The sequence below is a fragment of the Hyperolius riggenbachi genome, chromosome 7 (genome assembly GCF_040937935.1).
Source record: "Hyperolius riggenbachi isolate aHypRig1 chromosome 7, aHypRig1.pri, whole genome shotgun sequence".
NCBI classification, from domain to species: Eukaryota; Metazoa; Chordata; class Amphibia; order Anura; family Hyperoliidae; genus Hyperolius; species Hyperolius riggenbachi.
In genome coordinates, this window is record NC_090652.1 from 165,917,412 (window position 1) to 165,936,825 (window position 19,414).

The window sequence follows — 19,414 nt, forward strand, 5'->3', positions numbered from 1 at the left end:
GGAGGTTCGTATTGGCAGGCGTTCACAAGTCAGGAACTCCCTGCATTTAGACCATAAGATGCAGTGACTTCCCCCCCCCCCTCCCCCACTTTTAGGGGAGAAAAAGTGAGTCTTATAGTCCAAAAAATACAGTAATTCTAGAGTAATGATAATACACTATCTCATGCATATGGCGTGGTGTACCTCTTAGTTCTTACACTGACCCTTTTTTATGTATAGGTATTAGTCCACACATGGTGTTAAAATTCATTAACTGGTTACCAAGGTTTGATATACAGTAGTTGTGAAAAATGCTATACATATGTCCATGTGTCCATCTGCTCTGATAAAGTTGGTTTGTGACCATGAAATGTACCAGACTGCTTTATGCCTTGAGCTTAAAGTGTACCTTAGGCGACATGTGACATGTTGAGATAAACGTGTGTATGTACAGTGCAAAACATATTACTAACCATGCTATTTTACTTTTTTTATTTTATTTTTGTCGGAAAGAGTTAATTTTCAGGCATGCAAGTGATAGCTTCTGTCTTGTACCTTGCCAGGAATATATTAAACATCACTGATAAGCAAATTACAGCCATAAAAGTTTTCCTGGCAGAAAAAAGGTCAATAGTTCATGTACTTTAACTATGGAACGCTTAATAGACTGTTATTGAGCAAAGACAAGAAAACATTCAATCTACTTTGTAAATGTCTAAATATAAAATAAAACCATGGGAATTCTGAAAAAGTAATTTTAGGAGTAGTTAATAGAATGAAACAGAGGCGCCAGGCACCTCTGCCTGCTGAGAGCTTGTATATATATTTATAAATATATATATATATATATATATATATATATATATATATATATATATATATGTTACTCCTGTTATTTGCCTGAGGAAGCGGGAGAAATACCTGCAAAAAACATTGCTTTATTTGTGCAGTATATTATAAAAAAAAAATCCTGATACAGACAATTCGAGTCTTCAGTGTTGAGGTGAGACCACCACTACCTCCCATTTTTAAACAGTTTTTAGTGTATTTTACTCTTCCTGGCTCCTCTGTTTCATTCTATGAACTATAAGCTGTCCACCCCTGAAGGAGGAGTGTTACCCTCTGTATTCTGATCTACAGAGAGTGACTTCTTAACCCGAGTGGGGTTGGGTCTAATCTCCCCCCGCCTATACAATGTTTGCTTTAGAGGTAACCCATTTTTGTGAGTATTTATTCACATGCAATTTGTCACACCCTCCTTGACTTTAATATACTACACTATTGTGGGCTCTCAATCTCTCTTTTTGTTTTACATTTTTAGGAGTAAGAGGATCAATATCATTTTTTATCTCATAAGTTTATTTTCACTGCATGTTCACTTTAACTAACAGTGTTTGGACTTTTTCCTGGAACCCTACTATTTATATACTTTAAACAATTTTGTATTACTATCTGTTTTACTTTTCTATTTTGTGCAACAGTGTGAATGGGTGTTTTTGCTCAGCATTCAAATTTATGTGTGTCAGGGTTTTTTTTTGCCACAGAGTTTTATGGCTGTTTGATTTCATACACATTTCCACATTTTTGCTGATTGGTAAATAAAACTTATTTTTTGTAGTAAACTATTTTTGTGTGTATTTTCACTACTAAGGATAATAAAGTGTGAAAACTGCAGATTATATTCTGTGGTAGGAACATCTCCAATTTCACAGGATATTCCCCCAAAAGATTCTCTGTGAGTGTTTGCTGTCGCCTTGGGTGATAGCCAGGAGTTTGTAATGGGCTCTCCTGCCATAGCTGGTTTACTTGCAGTTGGTCTACTTTTAAATTCTGACTTGCAGCAATCGCTATAATACATAGTGCGGTACCATATTAGTCCCATAGTGAACAACAAAATGGATGCATAAAACAGTGAGAAGAAATCTCATGGGCCATGGCAGATGCCAGTAAACATCTGGTTGGCTGTATACATTACTGTGTTGAAGCAGATAAATATAGCTTTGTGAAAAAATAATTCAAGAAAATCAATAAACACTTGGATGTTGTATCAGTAATGATAAATCACAGTGATCTTACTGTGCAAATGTCACAAAAGAACTGTCTGTGCACAGTAACATGTCAGAGGTAACAGGTGTAGCTTTGTGAAAATGTTAAAAAGATTGAAAAAATCACAAGTATAATAATAACAACATAGATGTTGCAACAATGAGGATAAGTCATACTTTTTCCACTGTGCAGATGGCAATAAGTGGTGTGTCAGAAGTAAACAGAAACAGCATAGTAGAAAACAAAATAACATTAGAAAAGTCTCAGTGATTATAAACACCATGGATGATGTAAATAAATGTCCCTAATAAAGAAGGCTTTCAGATTCCAGAGGTCCCTGGCTTCCTTTATCTCCCATTAAATTGCTGTCAGCTACTTCTTGTGAGAGGTGTGAATGAAATACCTTTCCTTCAAATTGGGACAAGATAAGATGGCTGCCCCCTGAAAGCCCCCCCCCCCCTCAATAGTGAAAGGCAGATAATTGGGTATTATTCAGGAAAGGAGGTGGTGGGGGCTCTATGCAAACGACCCTCCCTTTCCTGACCATCAAGGCTGTATGTCTGGATAAGGATCTATGTATAATATTAAGGGGGATCCAACAAAGTTTTTTCCCTTCCTCCTATTCTGGGATTTCCAGGAAATGTCTGGTGATATAATTGCACCTAAAATGTAATTTTATAATTTAAAAAGTGAACCATCAAGAGAATGAACCACCTAGAAAACTGAGTCCATGAGTCTCACAACTCATTCTTAGAGTTGAAAGGTAAAAAGCGAAAATAGAATAACCATCTCAATGTTTAGTGCCAAAAACAACACAAGACAGTAATACCATTTTTATAATCATGTCCTGTACCATAATACAAGTCAAAATTATAGTCCCCTATTATTGTAATCCAATCTAATGAGTGTCCCAATCATTGTAATGTAATAGGGCAGTGATGGCTAACCTTGGCACTCCAGCTGTGGTGAAACTAAAAGTCCCATGAGACAATGCAATACTCTGACAGCTCTAAGCATAACTCGGGGAGGTAGAGGCATGATGGGTGTAACGATTGTGGAACTTTCTCCGTGATCAGCGCACAACGCATGCGCTGACACGGCGGAAATCCTCCACAAGCGTGTAATTGCAGGCACCCAGCAAAAGGTGCTACGCACCTGTAGAGGGAAATTCCTGTCGGCAGATGGCGCTGGGGAGTGCAGAGGAACCAATCCTCTATACCTCCACAAATGCCAGACAGGAATTGTACGAAGCACAGAACGCAATCGCAAGAGAGGCGATTGCGAATGAGGGACAGTTGGATGTGTGTGCGCCAATCCAGTCGCCACCCCGTGACCGCACACACACAACAGCAGATATGAAATAGGAACGCGATCGCGAGAGGTGCGATCGCCAGACGAGACACAAGGCAGATCAGGACAGAATACGAGGTTAGCAAAGGCACAGCAAATAATACCATGAGAAGATACGGAAAATAACAAACGCTAGCTAACCGCGAACACCGCACTCATTCGCAACAGTGCACGCGGTTATGCGTGGTCTCCACGTGATAAGCACAATAGAGACAAGCACGCCTAACTAACCATTAACAGACAAACATGAAACAGAGAACGCGGGCGCTTGCTTAACGGTTACCTCACCGAGCCTCCAGCAAGCGTAGCAGACAAGACAGACACACGAAAACAGGGACAAGCGAGAGATAGGATCCACAGCACTAGCGAAAAGTGGCTAGCGCGATCCAAGTACAGAGTAGCAGAACAGAAGGATCCCCAGCGCTAGCGAAAAGTGGCTAGCGCGATCCCAGAAGACAGAACAGAAGGATCCCCAGTGCTAGCGAAAAGTAGCTAGCGCGATCCCAGGAGACAGAACAGAAGAGATAGCTGGTAGCAACCGCTGCACCGCTGCACCAGCTATACTCCAAGAACAGAGATCAGAACCATTTCCTGTCGACCACCATAGGGACAGGACAATGGCAACAGGCAAGACAAGACAGAACAGGCAATACAGATAATACAATCCTAACTGCACTAGGGAAATCTGCCTAGCGCAGATTCAGGAATACTCTAAGCTGATGTTCAAACAGAGAGCAAGGCTGACACCCCACCAGGAGTGTTACATAGGACGAAATCCTTATGAACAGCGAAGCATTGTGGGAAAGACATAGTACTTATAGTAAAGAAAGGGTGTCCGCACGATATCCCTTGCATCAGGTTCCTTTATTATGGACGTATCCACACCACAACACACATCATATAGCTGACATGTTTCGAACCAAACGGTTCTTACTCATAGCTATGAGTAAGAACCGTTTGGTTCGAAACATGTCACCTATATGATGTGTGTTGTGGTGTGGATACGTCCATAATAAAGGAACCTGATGCAAGGGATATCGTGCGGACACCCTTTCTTTGCTTTTGTCTCCTTGGATTGGCCTGTCCCGGTTCCAGCACTGTCCCAGGGAAGTGTGAGCGGATTTCTGGTGATTTCTATAGTACTTATAGTACACGCCTCCAATGAATGTGGCCAGGCAATTTGCATGACAACGTATGCAAATTCCTCTGCAAGCACAAGCTGCAAAACTGACAGAAGCTCTTCTTTCCAGAGTCCTGCAGCATGCAAACCTGCACAATGGTCAAAAGGCTGGCTGTCTGCACAGGCAGCTGAGCAAATCATCACAATAGGATTTGTAGTTTTGTCACAGCTGGAGTGCCAAGGTTAGCCATCACTGTAATAGGGTATTCATCCGTTGCTCTACTGACATCATGACCCTTATGTGCCTTTACACACCTCCTCTGTAACACTGCTACTGATTTCTAGCTTTTGGGAATCCCCGTACTATGCTGTTTTTCATCATTCAGTATGGTCAGGGCCGGATTTGTGGTAGGCCAAATAGGCCTGGGACAAGGGCGGAGCCTAGGGAGGGGCGGGTTAACAAACAGGCAGTTAACTCCCAGTTTTCCATTGTTTGCCCACTCCATCCCCCCACAATATTCCCATCCCTGTGTGTCTGCAACCGCCCCCGCTTTGCTCTGCTCACAGTAGGATGCCTGTGTGTGCAGCAGCAGCGGTTACAGTCAGGGACGAGTGGGCAGCTTTAGATGATAGGAGCATCGCCAGATGGCCACATCATTGCAGTCCTGCCGCTGTCATTCAATAGATTCTCCGCCCCCCTCTTCAGCTTCAGCCTATGGAAGTTGTGGATGGGGCTGTACCAAAACTCCATGCTACCGAAGCCTAGCCAATAGCAACATTGTAACCCCTCCTATATCCGCCCACCTCATTACTCCTGCCTATCTGAAATTCGGAGGGACAGAGATACAAGAGATGGTTCACTGAAAAAGCACTTTAGCGTCTAAAGCTGGCAGGTAATGAAACAACTAAGGTGTCTAGTCTGGATTGCTTGTCTGCCTCTATAGATTCACAGTCTCCGTGTGGCATTGCTGCACTCCCCTGCGTCTGTGTGTAATAACTCACAAATCTGTCTCATGCGGTCATTCCTATCAGCTAACGGCTGCTGTTCTCAAGCACTTCCTCAGTAATAGTGGTGGGGGTGACAGATGGAATCCCAGGGCAGAGGTGCAGACGTCCAGACGTCTATGAAAGAAAAAGTATCTTCTGGGCATGAGAGGAGGCTGACAGGGCATTTAACTGCTCAGTTGCTGGTAAGAAGGAATCATGTTTGTCATATGCCTCAATAATAATGTTCAGTATATATAATTAATATATATACACCCTCACCACTAGCCCCTTAGCACCAGTAACACACCTGACTGCCCAGTCTTTTTCTCTTTTGATCCTGAGTTTAATTCACATAACATGCACTAAGTGCAAATGCATTTGCTATACAGTGCTGCACAGCTGCAAACCAGAATGTCACACCCTCCACCACCATCTTCCTACATTCAGTGAGTAGCACAGTGGAACATGGTATTCTACCTATTCCAGTGGCAGCCAGGTCAGATCTAAACTCTCCTGATCTTCATTGCAGGTAGGCACTTTAAACTGTCAGTTTTTCCCAGGATTTCTGTGCAAAAAGTGATAAAATGTATTTGTAAAACTTTTTTTTCCCCCTGTAACTTGCCAAAATGTGTCAAGCAAGGGTCTAGTATACAGTGCAGGAGAGTATTGATGTGTATGCATGTTTATACTGTTCACAGCATGTTTTTATGGACGGATATATCTGTCCATACCCATAGGGAGGTTAATACTGCATACTTTACTGAACAGCTTTTAGGTGTCCTTGCATGTCATGTGACATGTCAGGAGAGGTGCCATATAGAAGTATCCTACAGCACAACACCTCACTGCAGTGACTGGGAGTGTGATCCTGACCCACCATTTAATTACTGAAAATACCATGAGCAGGGCCGGCCTTAGGTTTCACAGCGCCCTGAGCGTAACCAGATTTTGGTGCCCCCCCCCCCCCCCCCATTCATCCTCTCTACACACACACCACACAGTGCATGTACAAGACTAGTAGCCTATATACACTAAGGGGGGATCTATCTATTACAGGCATATCCCCCCTCCCCTTAGTGTATATAGGCTACTAGTCTTGCAGGCAGATCCCAACTTTAGTGTATATATATTAGGCAGATCCCCCCTTAGTGTATGGGTAGCACGGTGGCGTAGTGGTTAGCTCTCTAGCCTTGCAGCGCTGGGTCCCTGGTTCGAATCCCGGCCAGGGCACTATCTGCAAGGCGTTTGTATGTTCTCCCCGTGTTTGTGTGGGTTTCCTCCAGGCACTATGGTTTCCTCCCACATCCCAAAAACATACAGATAAGTTAATTGGCTTCCCCCTAAAAAATTGGCCCTAGACTATGATACATGCACTACATAATACATACATAGACATATGACTATGGTAGGGACTAGATTGTGAGCCCCTCTGAGGGACAGTTAGTGACAAGACAATATATACTCTGTACAGTGCTGTGTAATATGTCGGCGCTACAAATACTTAAATAAATAGTGTATATATAATATATACACTAAGGGGGATCTACCTAATATATATACAAGACTAGTAGCCTATATGCACTAAGGGGGGGGGGGGGGGGATCTGCCTATTATAGGCAGATCCCCCCCTTAGTGTATATAGCCTACTGGTCTTGTAGGCAAGTCCCCTCCTTTAGTGTACATATATTAGGCAGATCCTTAGTGTGTGTATATATAATATATACACTAAGGGGGATCTGCCTATATATACACTAAAGGGGGGATCTGCCTACATATACAAGACTAGTAGAGCCTATATACACTAAGGGGGGGGGGGATCTGCCTATTATATGCAGATCTCCAACTTAGTGTATATAGGCTACTAGTGTAGGCAGATCCCCCCCTTTAGTGTGTATGTATATAGGCAGACCCCCACTTAGTGTGTGTGTGTGTGTGTGTGTGTGTGTATATATATATATATATATATATACACACACACATCTCATCTGCTGGCTGCTGCATATATTAGCATATATTATATATATATATATATATATATATACACATCTCATCTCATCTGCTGGTTGCTGCATATATATTATATATATATATATATATATATATATATATATATATATATATATATATATATATATACACACACATCTCATCTCATCTGCTGGCTGCTGCATATATTAGCATATATTATATATATATATACACATCTCATCTCATCTGCTGGTTGCTGCATATATATTATATATATATATATATATATATATATATATATATATACATACATACATACATACATACATACATACATACATACATACATACATACATCTCATCTGCTGGCTGCTGCATTGCACATATATATGTATGGGATGGGGAGCGGAGCCTTAGTTTTGATGGTGACGTGGTCTGTCCAGTCAGTTGGGGATGGCCAGCCCGGGTCTCGGGGTCTCAAAGAGACAGTCAATCCAGTCACCCACTGCCACACACAGCCAGGTCAGGGCAGGGTGGCTGGCACCGCGCGCTTCCATCCTCCTCCTATCACGCAGCGTGGGGCGGAGACTATCACAGACACTGCCTCCAAGAGGCTGCAGGCTCCAGCAGTTGTTTCTGGTCTTTGCCCCCATCACCCCCAGCGGCACCAGGGGGCGGAGCCAGAGGGAGACAGTCGCGCGGCGCAAGCTGCCGCAAGTGAGCGGATAAAAATAAACAATATGCGGCCGGGCAGCAGGAGAGCGGCGCGGCGCCCTCCCTGGAAGCCGGCGGCCCGGCGCCCTGAGCGACCGCTCCGGTCGCTCAGGTCAAAGGCCGGCCCTGCCCATGAGCATGCTCCTCTACAATTTTATTTGAGCTGCAGCCACAGGGTAGCACTGGAGTTGATGACAGCGGGCCTTGGGCGGTAAAAAGTACAAATCCGGCCCTGAGTATGGTAGGGTTATTCCCACTCTAAAAGAGAGCCTAAGCGATTTGAGTCCTACGGGAGAAAAGCGCTATAGAAATGTTATTGTATTGTATATTGTATTGTAATATTGTCATATACTGTCTAACAGGTCTAAGTTTCAGGGTTAGCTAGACAGGCTGGTTTTAACATAAATGTGGTGTCTAACAGGTTGAGTAAGTTATGGTTAGAAACCAAGATGGTGGCTGCCATGATGAAGGCACATTGTTGAACAGCCAGCAATGCTCAGTTGTGAGTCACTTGAGATCTTTACCCAATAAAATGATCTATCTATAAATGTACTATTACCTTGGAGATGGGGGGAGGGGTGAAAGGTAACATACCTTCACTGCTCCCCTAATTCCCGCTCCCCTCACAGGTATGGGTTAAAATGTAATATTGTTTTAAAAGACTGTTAATATACTGCTGCAAGATATGCAGGCTAATCAGTGGATTGAGGACACCACACACTGTAAAGCTGTATTGTCTGTTGGGATTGGGACCTTATCCCTTGAGCGAGTGACTTTTTACACAGACATGTCACTAGCCTGCAGGCGAGTCACTCACCTGTTACTATGGAGGGAGGAGGATGAACCACAATCAGTTAGGAGGTGGGGTGGGTAGGAGAATAATCCACTTGGGAAGTCACTTGGGCATTGGGATTTCTGATAGAAGTGAATGGAAAATGATAAGAAAAACGAGCAAGAGATAAGAGAATCGACTGCAGAATCGAACGGCAAAAACGATTGAGAGCAGAAACGCATGGCAGAAATGAACTGTTTATTCCCAGCATTAAGCGCCATCTACACCATTCAATTCTTTGTCTGATTCAATTCAATTAGATTCATTGATTCGATTCGATTCAATCCAACATGTCTGATTCATGATTCGATTCAATTCAATTCAATTTGCCATTTTTTTTTAATCTGAAATTGAATCGAATCATGAATCGGATATGTCGGATTGAATCGAATCAAATCGGGGGCGTGGCCAGCGGCCGAAGAAGATGCCCTTAGAAGCCCTGCTCCGCACCTGCCGCTCGCACAAACCTGCATCTTCCGCACTACAGCGGGATCTAAGCACAGGCAGAGGCTCCCAGTGACTCGCAGGCAACACCCGGACCCGAATGGGTGGTCGGCGCTCGCACAAACCCCGAAAATCCGCCGCTACACAGCGCACCTCTCCCAAGGCCAGCAGATCAAAGATGGCACCCGGACAGCAACGCAGCAGCTCCCCAGCCCAGGCCTCCGACGATAGCAGCGTGTCAGCCTGCTCTCAACACACCAGGAAATCGTAAAGGCAAGCCCAGGCTACAAAAGGTACTGAGGACTCCTCAAATAGAGATAAAAAGCTCCTGGAACAATTTGAATTGATATTACAGTGCAAGCTGGATGAGACCACTAAAAAGATAACGTCCCAGCTAAAAAGGGAGATTAGAGACCTGGGGGCACGTACAAACACTCTTGAACAGCATATGGATAAGGCTGATGTGGTGCTAGCTGCCCATGAAGGGGAGATGGAAACTGTCCAAGCTGATGCGCAGTTCACACAGCTGAAGCTGGAGGACTTTGAGAACAGGGCCCGGAGGGTGAACTTAAGAATTAGAGGGGTCCCAGAGACAGTCACTGATCTCACTTCTACAATCACAGCTTTATTGCAGGAATTGTACCCTACAATCCCTATTGACAGATTGGAATTTGACAGGATCCACAGGGCTCTTACGCCCCTGAAACCAAACGGCCCCTCCAGAGATATAATTGTTAAACCTACGTTTTATAATACGAAAGAGGCTCTATTGAAAGCAGCAAGGGACAAAGGAGAACTTGTGTTTCAAGGTTATACGTACCAACTGTTCACAGACTTAGCTCCCGCCTCCCGCCACGGTTCAGCGTAGGCGAGCTATGAAACCTTTCTTACAGATCCTGATTGCCCATAAAATAAAATACAGGTGGGGATTCCCCTTCAAGCTGCTCTTTACATACCAGGATAAACAGATTGCAGTTTCTACCTTAGAAGAAGCACAAAGGAAGTTTGAGAAGCTGAAATTAAGTCCCCCAGCGGGCTCACCCACTCATAGTCAGCAGTCTGCTCGATCCACCCCTCTCTGGGAAACAGTGAAACCCAGACGCACAACCTCAAGGCACCGTAACAATTCTGAATCACCCTCCCGTCTCTCGGACCCCGGATGAACTATATTTCAATCCCCTTTTTGGTGACCACTGGACACTGACTACTCCAGGCATCTTGAGCCTTTTCAGTCCTTCAATTAGGAAGACACTGACATTTCAGCATGAGCTGCTATATCCACCTTTGCTCTTTGGTTTCTAAATAATCATTACTTGAGCCCTCTACCTCTCACAACAATTTTAATATGTTCCTTAGAGATTAACCCTTAAGGTGTTATGTTTTTTGTATTGATAGACGTTTTAGGTTGATCTGACTAATGTTATCTTATCTGGTCTGGGTGTGTGTTTGAGGTCAGTTCCCATCGCACCACAAGTGGGTGGGGCTGCTGGAAGGGACCTAGCACGCAACGCTTGCTGCCCTATTCCTTATGCAATTTAGGCAGTCTATAATAATCTCTAGTGAGTTTAGGTTTTACTTTACTGAGCGGAGTAGACAGGGCTGAAGTATACTCTCGACTGTTGCGGAATTTGATTATATTGTTCTTTTAAGAATGCTGTGCAAGCGGAGGGGACCACTAGTTCCCCTCCTACCTTCTAGATGGCTTTGCAAGCGGTAAAGCCAGGCAGGTTTTCAGGCCCTTCTGTGTCAGCTCGACACAGATGTAGCCATTTTAATGTGTTTGCATCTCCCTGTTTGGCCTCCTTCCAGGGGGATGCACCCTTCTAACTTTTTCACTGTTCTTTTTCTTCTCTCTTTTCTTGCTTCTGTCTCCCTTTCTATATTCCGGTGAGTCCAATGGGGTCGGTGTAATAGCCCAGGATATGACTATAGGTCTCAATTCAGTACATAGTCAGATGCTACCTGAGGTAAGATGGCCACAATAACCTTTGCTGACCTTTCTGTGATTTCTCACAATGTTCAGGGCTTTAACGCTCCTCAGAAGAGAACAAAAGCCTTCCATTTTTATAAATCTTGTAAAGCAGACATAGTTTGTCTCCAGGAAACGAGATTCTCTGTCTCATCATGTCCCTCTTACCTCAGCTATCATTTTCCCTTAGTTTACCATTCCAGAGCGCGGGAGAAAGTGAGGGGGGTTACAATTGCCTTCCAACGAGGCCTATCTTTCAAGTGTACTTTTCAAATATCCGACCCAACCGGCAGATATGTGCTACTAGTGGGGGACCTACATGATTCACGGGTAACACTCGTGTCATATTATGCCCCGAACAGCTTTCAGGAGCGATTTTTATCACATTTATTACAAGTTATACAAAGCCACAGTGAAGGCACTTTAATCCTATGTGGAGACACAAACTCGGTATTAAACGAAATGCTAGATAGATCCAAACCTTCTTCCCAAAATACCTCCTCTCAATCCCCAGGGGTTCCTCGTCCGAATGCAATTAATACTTTATTTCGCTCCCGGGGTTTGTTTGATGTGTGGAGAGAATTGAATCCGACAACACAGGATTATACATTCTACTCTAATCCCCATCAGAGTTTCTGTCGGATTGATTACTTCTTCTTACATTAAGCGACCCTTCTAAACGTAATTAAAGCTAAAATCCTATCTGTGTCATGGTCAGACCACAGCCCTTTGCTGATCCAGCTCTCCTCCCTAGTCCTTCGGAAGACTAGCTTCCGATGGAGAATGAACGATTCATTATTGTTGGACGACGGTTCACTGGAAAAGATTCGTTTCTTTTTAATAGAGTTTATAGACGATAATAGTGAATCAGTACAATCTCCCATCACTTTGTGGGAAGCTCTCAAAGTGACTGTCAGAGGCCGCATAATGGGTTTAGCTTCCTTTAAAAAGAAACAACGTCAAGAGGAAATTCTTGACCTGACACGCCAGCTAGAAGTAGCTGAATCGGCATGGAAGGCTTCCCCTACCATTAGCTCAAAACAAGCCAGAGATCTTCGTCGTGCACAACTAGATTTAAAACTATCCAATATAGCGGAAAAACATTTAAGATGGCAGCGTAATAAGTATTACAGATGGGGTAATAAACGCCACACAATGCTGGCCAATAAACTGAAGCACAGAATATAAAGGCCCCCAACTCTGACTGTCAGAACTGCACAGGGTCGCATTACTTCCGACCCCCATAAGATCACCTCTAGCTTTTATGATTTCCTTAGTAAGTTATATACACAACAGCCCCTCTCTAATAATTCGGATATTGATAACTTTCTTGAAACTGTGCACCTACCAACTATCTCAGCAGATTGGACAGATTTATTAAATAGAGACATTACCTCTGAAGAGGTTCAGGAAGCTATTAAATCACTACGAGTTCCAAAAACGCCAGGCCCGGATGATTTCTCTGGTCTGTTTTATAAGAAATTTTCAGCTGTCCTGACCCTTCTCCTGGTATCTCTTTTTAATAAATATAAAACGGGCTCACTCCCACACCCTAGCTCCCTTCAAGCTGATATCACAATGCTCCCAAAATCAGATCAAGAACCTCTAGATCCGACTCAGTTCAGGCCTATCTCTTTGTGAAATATAGATTACAAATTACTGGGTAAGGTTTTGGCCACTAGGATTAACCTTTTTCTAGCTGACATAGTACACAAAGACCAGGTCGGCTTTGTACCGGGCAGTCAGGCCTCAGACGCTATATTGAGGGCAATTCAAGTTATTGAGTCGCTCAAAGATTGGAAAGTTCCAGGGCTGTGTCTCTCCTTAGATATTTATAAGGCCTTCAACACAGTTTCCTGGAACTACCTATTCAAAGTTTGCACAAAATGGGGCCTTGGATCTTCCTTCACAGAATGGGTCAAAGTTTTGTTTTCTAGACCTACGGCTGGCATACACTACTTTGGCTATTTTTCCCCGATATTTGAAATTGGCCGAGGGACCCGCCAAGGGTGCCCCCTATCGCCTATCTTGTTTGTTCTAGCAATCGAGCCATTCGCTCTAGCAATCAGACAAAACTCTTTAATTTCTGGCCTAGAGTGCGCAGGAATACAGCATAAATTGAATTTATTTGCAGACGATTTATTATTATTTATAACACAACCAGAAACCTCCATTCCTGAGCTTCTTACACTACTAGAAGATTTTTCCAAAATGTCTGGCCTGCAAATAAATGTTGGAAAATCCAAGGCTCTAAATATAACTCTACCCCCCCCCCCAGTCATGTCAGTTTTTTAAATCTAATTTTTCCTTTGCCTGGCAAGCTTCTACCCTGGAATACCTAGGAATACATTTGACTTCATCCTATCAGACTTTGTTCCAAAACAACTATTACCCCTTGGCTAAGACTTTAACTCAATTATTGCAGCAATGGTCAACTTACGATATCTCCTGGTTGGGGCGGATAAACTCTATAAAAATGAATTTATTACCAAAGGTTCTTTAATATTTTCGGATGCTCCCAGTACGTATCCCCCCTCACTTTCTCCGAATGCTTCAGGGTAAATTATCTAATTTTATTTGGGCAGGAACTCGCCCACGAATCCCCAGATCAACATTATATATACACAAACGAGACGGAGGATTGGGAGTCCCTAACTTAGGTAATTACTACCAAGCAGCCCAATTGGCACACCTGATTGATCTTTATAAAGGCTCACGGATGCCAACCTGGATTATTTTTGATATATTAGCCTCGGCTCCCCAATCAGTCCAAACCTCCATGTGGTTACATAAACCCCTTCGCCCGCACAACCTGAGCAAAATACTACAACACCTTTTATATGGGACACGATACGATATTCACGAAAGCTGATGTCTCCAACATTGCCACTTCTATCATTTATAAATAACCCTAAATTCTCCCCAGGATATGATAATCCACTTAGCTTTAAATGGTAGAGGGATAAGGGTCTAGAGCAAGTGCGATCTTTGGTAGGAGGAACGGGGATTCTAAGGTGGGAAGACCTCCAAGCTAAATATCAAATCCCTTCTGGGGAATGGTTTCGTTATACACAATTAAAACATTGGTTGCAATCCCTTCTCCCAGCCCAAACACAATTCCCCCTATCTCTCACAAGTTTTGAACGCCTATGCGCCAATAACCCCTTTTCAAAAGGGATAATATCGGAACTATATGCCTCACTCAACGACCCATCTCCATCATTTCGTCACAATTATGTAATAAAGTGGGAATCTGACTTGAAAAATAATAAAACTACAGAGGAATGGGGGAAAGTGTGGAGCATAGTCCCTAAACTCTCTCTTAATCTGATGATGGTTGAATTGGCATATAAAGTTCTATTCTGATGGTACTGGGTACCAGCCAGACTATCATATTTGGCCACTCCAGATTCAGACAAGTGTTTCCGGGGTTGTGGATCAAAGGGGGACATGTTACACACTTTTTGGTCGTGTTCTATGTTATCTAGATTCTGGGGCAGAATCTTTAGGCTCTTATCTACGTTATTTGGCAAAACAATCTCCAGGGATCCCTGGTCAGCTCTATTGCATTATAAAATTGACTCCCTTACTAAAACCCAGAATGCTCTAGCCCACTTTGTATTTGTCGCAGCCTCTCAGACCATTGCTAAGTCATGGAGGACTCAACTTGTGTCCTTTGAGGTAGTCAAGAATAGAGTAACGGCCTTTTTGATCCAAGAACAGATGGCTAGTCAGCTCGAAGAAGTAAAACAGTTTTCTAAGATATGGGATCCCTGGAGGCTGTATATTGGCCTATCCTGAACAACTATTTATTGAGAATTGACTACTGACTCCATTGGACGACCAGGCTCTTCTCTCTTTCCTTTCTTCTCTCCTTTTCCTTCTTTTTCTTTTCTTTCCCCCTCTAACTCCTTCTTTATATATGGGTTAATCTTACCTCTCCGCAGATAAAAGCTAAGTCTTTAACCCTACAGAAGCTAGTAGGAATCCTGAGATATTAATGGCGTTTAGCTCAAGGTTTGCCTGTTGATACAACATAATATGGAATGTGAAGCCTTTGGCAAGACTATTCAAACCCTTACAGTAATCATTCTTGTTATTTGGTGAATGTCATTATGTCTCTCTGTTTGATGAATTGCATGGACATTGCGATCTTGCTTGTAAAACTCCCTCTTTTTGAAAACTTTAATAAAAATATTGAAACAGAATCGAATCAAATCAATGAATCAAATCAAATTGAATCGAATCGGACAAAGAATCGTATGGTGTAGATAGATCGATTATTTCCAACATGTCTGATCTGAATTTCAATCGATTTTCCAATCGTTTTTCCGATTGATTTTCCGATCAATTTTCGTTCAGTTCTATGGAAATCGATTGAAAAAGCAATAAAAAAAAAGATTAAAATACGATTGGAAAATTGAAAAATCATGTTTGAAAATTGAAATTCAGATTGGACATGTTGGAAATAATCGATCTGGCAGATAAATCTGCCAGGAAATTGTATGGTGTGTACCTAGCATTAGTACAAGCTATAGAACGGTTGATTGTGCTCTGCTTCTACCCACCCACATCATGTGACAAAAGAACTGCCTTTTCTGATTGACGTTCAATAGATATTGGCATTCATTTCTATAAATTATTTCCTTTTTCTGGTTCTTTCGTATTTTATTTTCCCACATCTAGGCTTTCTTATTGCATTAAGAATTAACATACAGTGTAAAAGAGATATCTGTCTAATATAATTTTTTCCCACCATGTTAGGTACAACTTCCCCAGTGAATATACTATTCTAACACCACAGATTATACATAGTACTATGGCAGTCTACAAGGAAGCAATGAAAAACTTACTACCTACTCCTGCAAAGTCTCACTATTTGTTCAACCTTCGAGACTTTTCTCGTGTAATTCAAGGAATTTGCTTGTCACGGCCCGAAACATCTGATTCACCTTTGTTGATTAAGAGGCTGTGGGTTCACGAGGTAAGTGTAACTATCCTGTTTTGATTTTGGCATTTTTCTTTTCAAAACGTTTTTCATGTGGTTATTAGTCAACTACAATGCTATAGCTCCTTTATGGAGTACTCAACATCTTATAAAAACACAATTTTCAAAAAATATAAGGTTTGACAATATAAGTATTGACATCTGAAAAATAATTCAAACAATTGAACAGTTTGAAAGTACAAAAGTGCCCTAGCAGTCACAAACTAACAAAGGACTGCTGTTAACTAGAATATCAAAATAAAACTTATGTAACAGGAATATAGAATGAATGCCATGCATGTTAATTCTAAATCTACTAGGTGTATCTTATTTTATATACCTCTGATTTTAAACTATCTGTACTGTAATCTTTTTATAGTTTGTGAGTTTCATGATTGTCTTTAACATTTTATTGTTTTTCTGGCACTGGAAGTTAAGGCAAACCTCATAAACAGAGACCCGACACCAAGAAATACCAGACAGATGTTCTGACTCTTTCCCTGTATCCAGAATTAATTCCACCGTAAAAGTTTTATTTGACTTTACACAGCAACTGTTAGGAGCATTAGTAGACATTTGATTTATAGCACTTGTATATCAGCACTCACTTTATGACTGAGCAAGTCGGACCAGGATTGATGTTCACCCTGTTTGTGCAGTAACGTTTCCTTGCTATGCCATGTGTAGGCTGTATTGTTACATAGTTACATAGTTATTTGGGTTAAAAAAAGACTTACAACCATCGAGTTCAACCAGAGAACAAAGTACAACACCAGCCTGCTCCCTCACATATCCCTGTTGATCCAAAGGAAGACGAAAAACCCTTGCAAGGCATGGTCCAATTAGCCCCAAAAGGGAAAAAAAATCCTTCCCAACTCCAGATGGCTCCAGATCAGATAAAATCTGCATCACTGAGCATTACCTAGTAAATGCAGGTATAGAGTTTTCCATAACTACTTCCTGTGGCAATGCATTCCACAACTTAATCACTTTTACTGTAAAGAACCCTTTCCTAAATAAATGGCTAAAACGTTTTTCCTCCATGCGCAGATCATGTCCTCTAGTCCTTTGAGAAGGTCTAGGGACAAAAAGCTAATCTGCCAAGCTTTTATATTGCCCTCTGATGTATTGATGTACCGGGCAGCATGGTGGCGTAGTGGTTAGCTCTCTCGCCTTGCAGCGCTGGGTCCCTGGTTCGAATCCCAGCCAGGGAACTATCTGCAAAGAGTTTGTATGTTCTCTCCGTGTCTGCGTGGGTTTCCTCCGGGCACTCCGGTTTCCTCCCACATTCCAAAAACATACGGATAAGTTAATTGGCTCCCACTAATATTGGCCCTAGACTACAGTACTTACACTACATAATATAAATATATGGCAATGGTAGGGATTAGATTGTGAGCTCCCTTGAGGGACAGTTAGTGACAAGACAATATATATATATACACTGTACAGCGCTGCGTAATATGTCGGCGCTATATAAATACTAAATAATAATAATAATAATAATAATTAGATCCCCACTAAGGTGTATTTTCTCTAGACTAAATAAACCCAGTTTATCTAACCTTTCTTGGTAAGTGAGACCTTCCATCCCTCGTATCAATTTTGTTGCTCGTGTCTGCACCTCCTCAAAAACTGCAATTTCTTTCCTGTAATGTGGTGCCCAGAACTGAATTCCATATTCCAGATGTGATCTTACTAGAGAGTTAAACAGGGGCAATATTATGCTAGCATCTCGAGTTTTTGTTTCCCTCTTAATGCATCCCAAATTATTTAACTTATTGTTGATGAATACTCCTAAGTCCTTCTCCAAGTTTGATGTCCCCAACTGTATTCCATTTATTTTGTATGGTGCTAGACCATTGGTACGACCATTGGTACGACCAAAATGCATGACTTTACTTTTTTCAACATTGAATTTCATCTGCCCATATATGTGTGCCCATATAGCCATCCTATCCAGATCCTGTAGCAATATGTCACTATCTTCCTGAGAGTTGATGATTCTGCACAATTTTGCATCATCTGCAAAAATAGTAACATTGCTTTCTACTGCATCTACTAGGTCATTAATAAATAAATTGAAGAGCACTGGACCCAGTGCAGACCCATGTGGGACCCCACTGCTAACAGTCACCCATTTTGAGTCAGCATGTTGTAGTGTGGGCATGAACACATACCAAATGATTCAGTAAAATGCTAGTTATGACACTTGTAAGCTCAGGAATGTTCTGTAAATGCCTGGCACTTCAGAACTAATTTAGAAATATTTACTATAAAATAGGACAAGTAACCAACATGCCAACTGTGAGTTGGTATGTTTACTAGCTACAAACAAACTAGAAAAATATTAATTAGACATAAAAGTAGCAAACATAAAAACAGCCATGCACCAGGTCAGAGGCATTTATAAAGTGTTCCCTGCTTGGCTGTAATTTAGTTTCATAATGAATTTAGGGTATTTTTGTGTTTTCAGAATTTTTCTTATGCATTCATGAGTTAACCATGAACTTGGCAGTTACCCAACAATGGGTGGATAGGAAGACCCAATCCGACTATTAGCAAACTAGCACATAAACATGAACACTAGTAGTGATCAGACACAGGACAGTGGTTGAAACACCTATATTTGAGTAAAGCAACAGCATAGATCTGCTTAAAGAGAACCTGTACTGAATAAAATTATTTAAAATAAACACTCGAGGTAACTTCAAATGAACATTACATAGTTACCTTGCCATCAGTTCCTCTCAGAAGCTCACCATTTTCTTCTGACAATAATCCCTTCCAGTTCTGACAACATTTTGTCAGAACTGAAATATATCAGTTGCTCTCAGTTATATATCAGTTGCTGTCAGTTACAGCTGAGAGGAGAACTGATGTGTCCATGTTTCCTTATGGCTCAAGTGAGCGATGTTACAGTTTAACAGTGTGCTGACCAGGAAGCTGTTATGGGGTAATGGCTATTTTCAAAATGGAGGAAAGAGAATTCCCTTGATCACAGTGGCCAAACAGGAC

At 42.0% G+C, this 19,414-nt stretch overlaps 1 protein-coding gene across 2 annotated transcripts in view; it reads left to right on the plus strand.

Annotated features, from left to right (window-relative positions):
• The window catches only part of LOC137524699 (dynein axonemal heavy chain 7-like), a 565,826-nt gene that overhangs the window by 298,378 nt on the left and 248,034 nt on the right, over positions 1–19,414 (plus strand). For both annotated transcript variants that reach the window (XM_068244848.1, XM_068244849.1), the window contains one exon: positions 16,174–16,393. In XM_068244848.1, the coding sequence (XP_068100949.1) occupies positions 16,174–16,393 (220 nt within the window). The remainder of the gene's footprint in view (positions 1–16,173; positions 16,394–19,414) is intronic.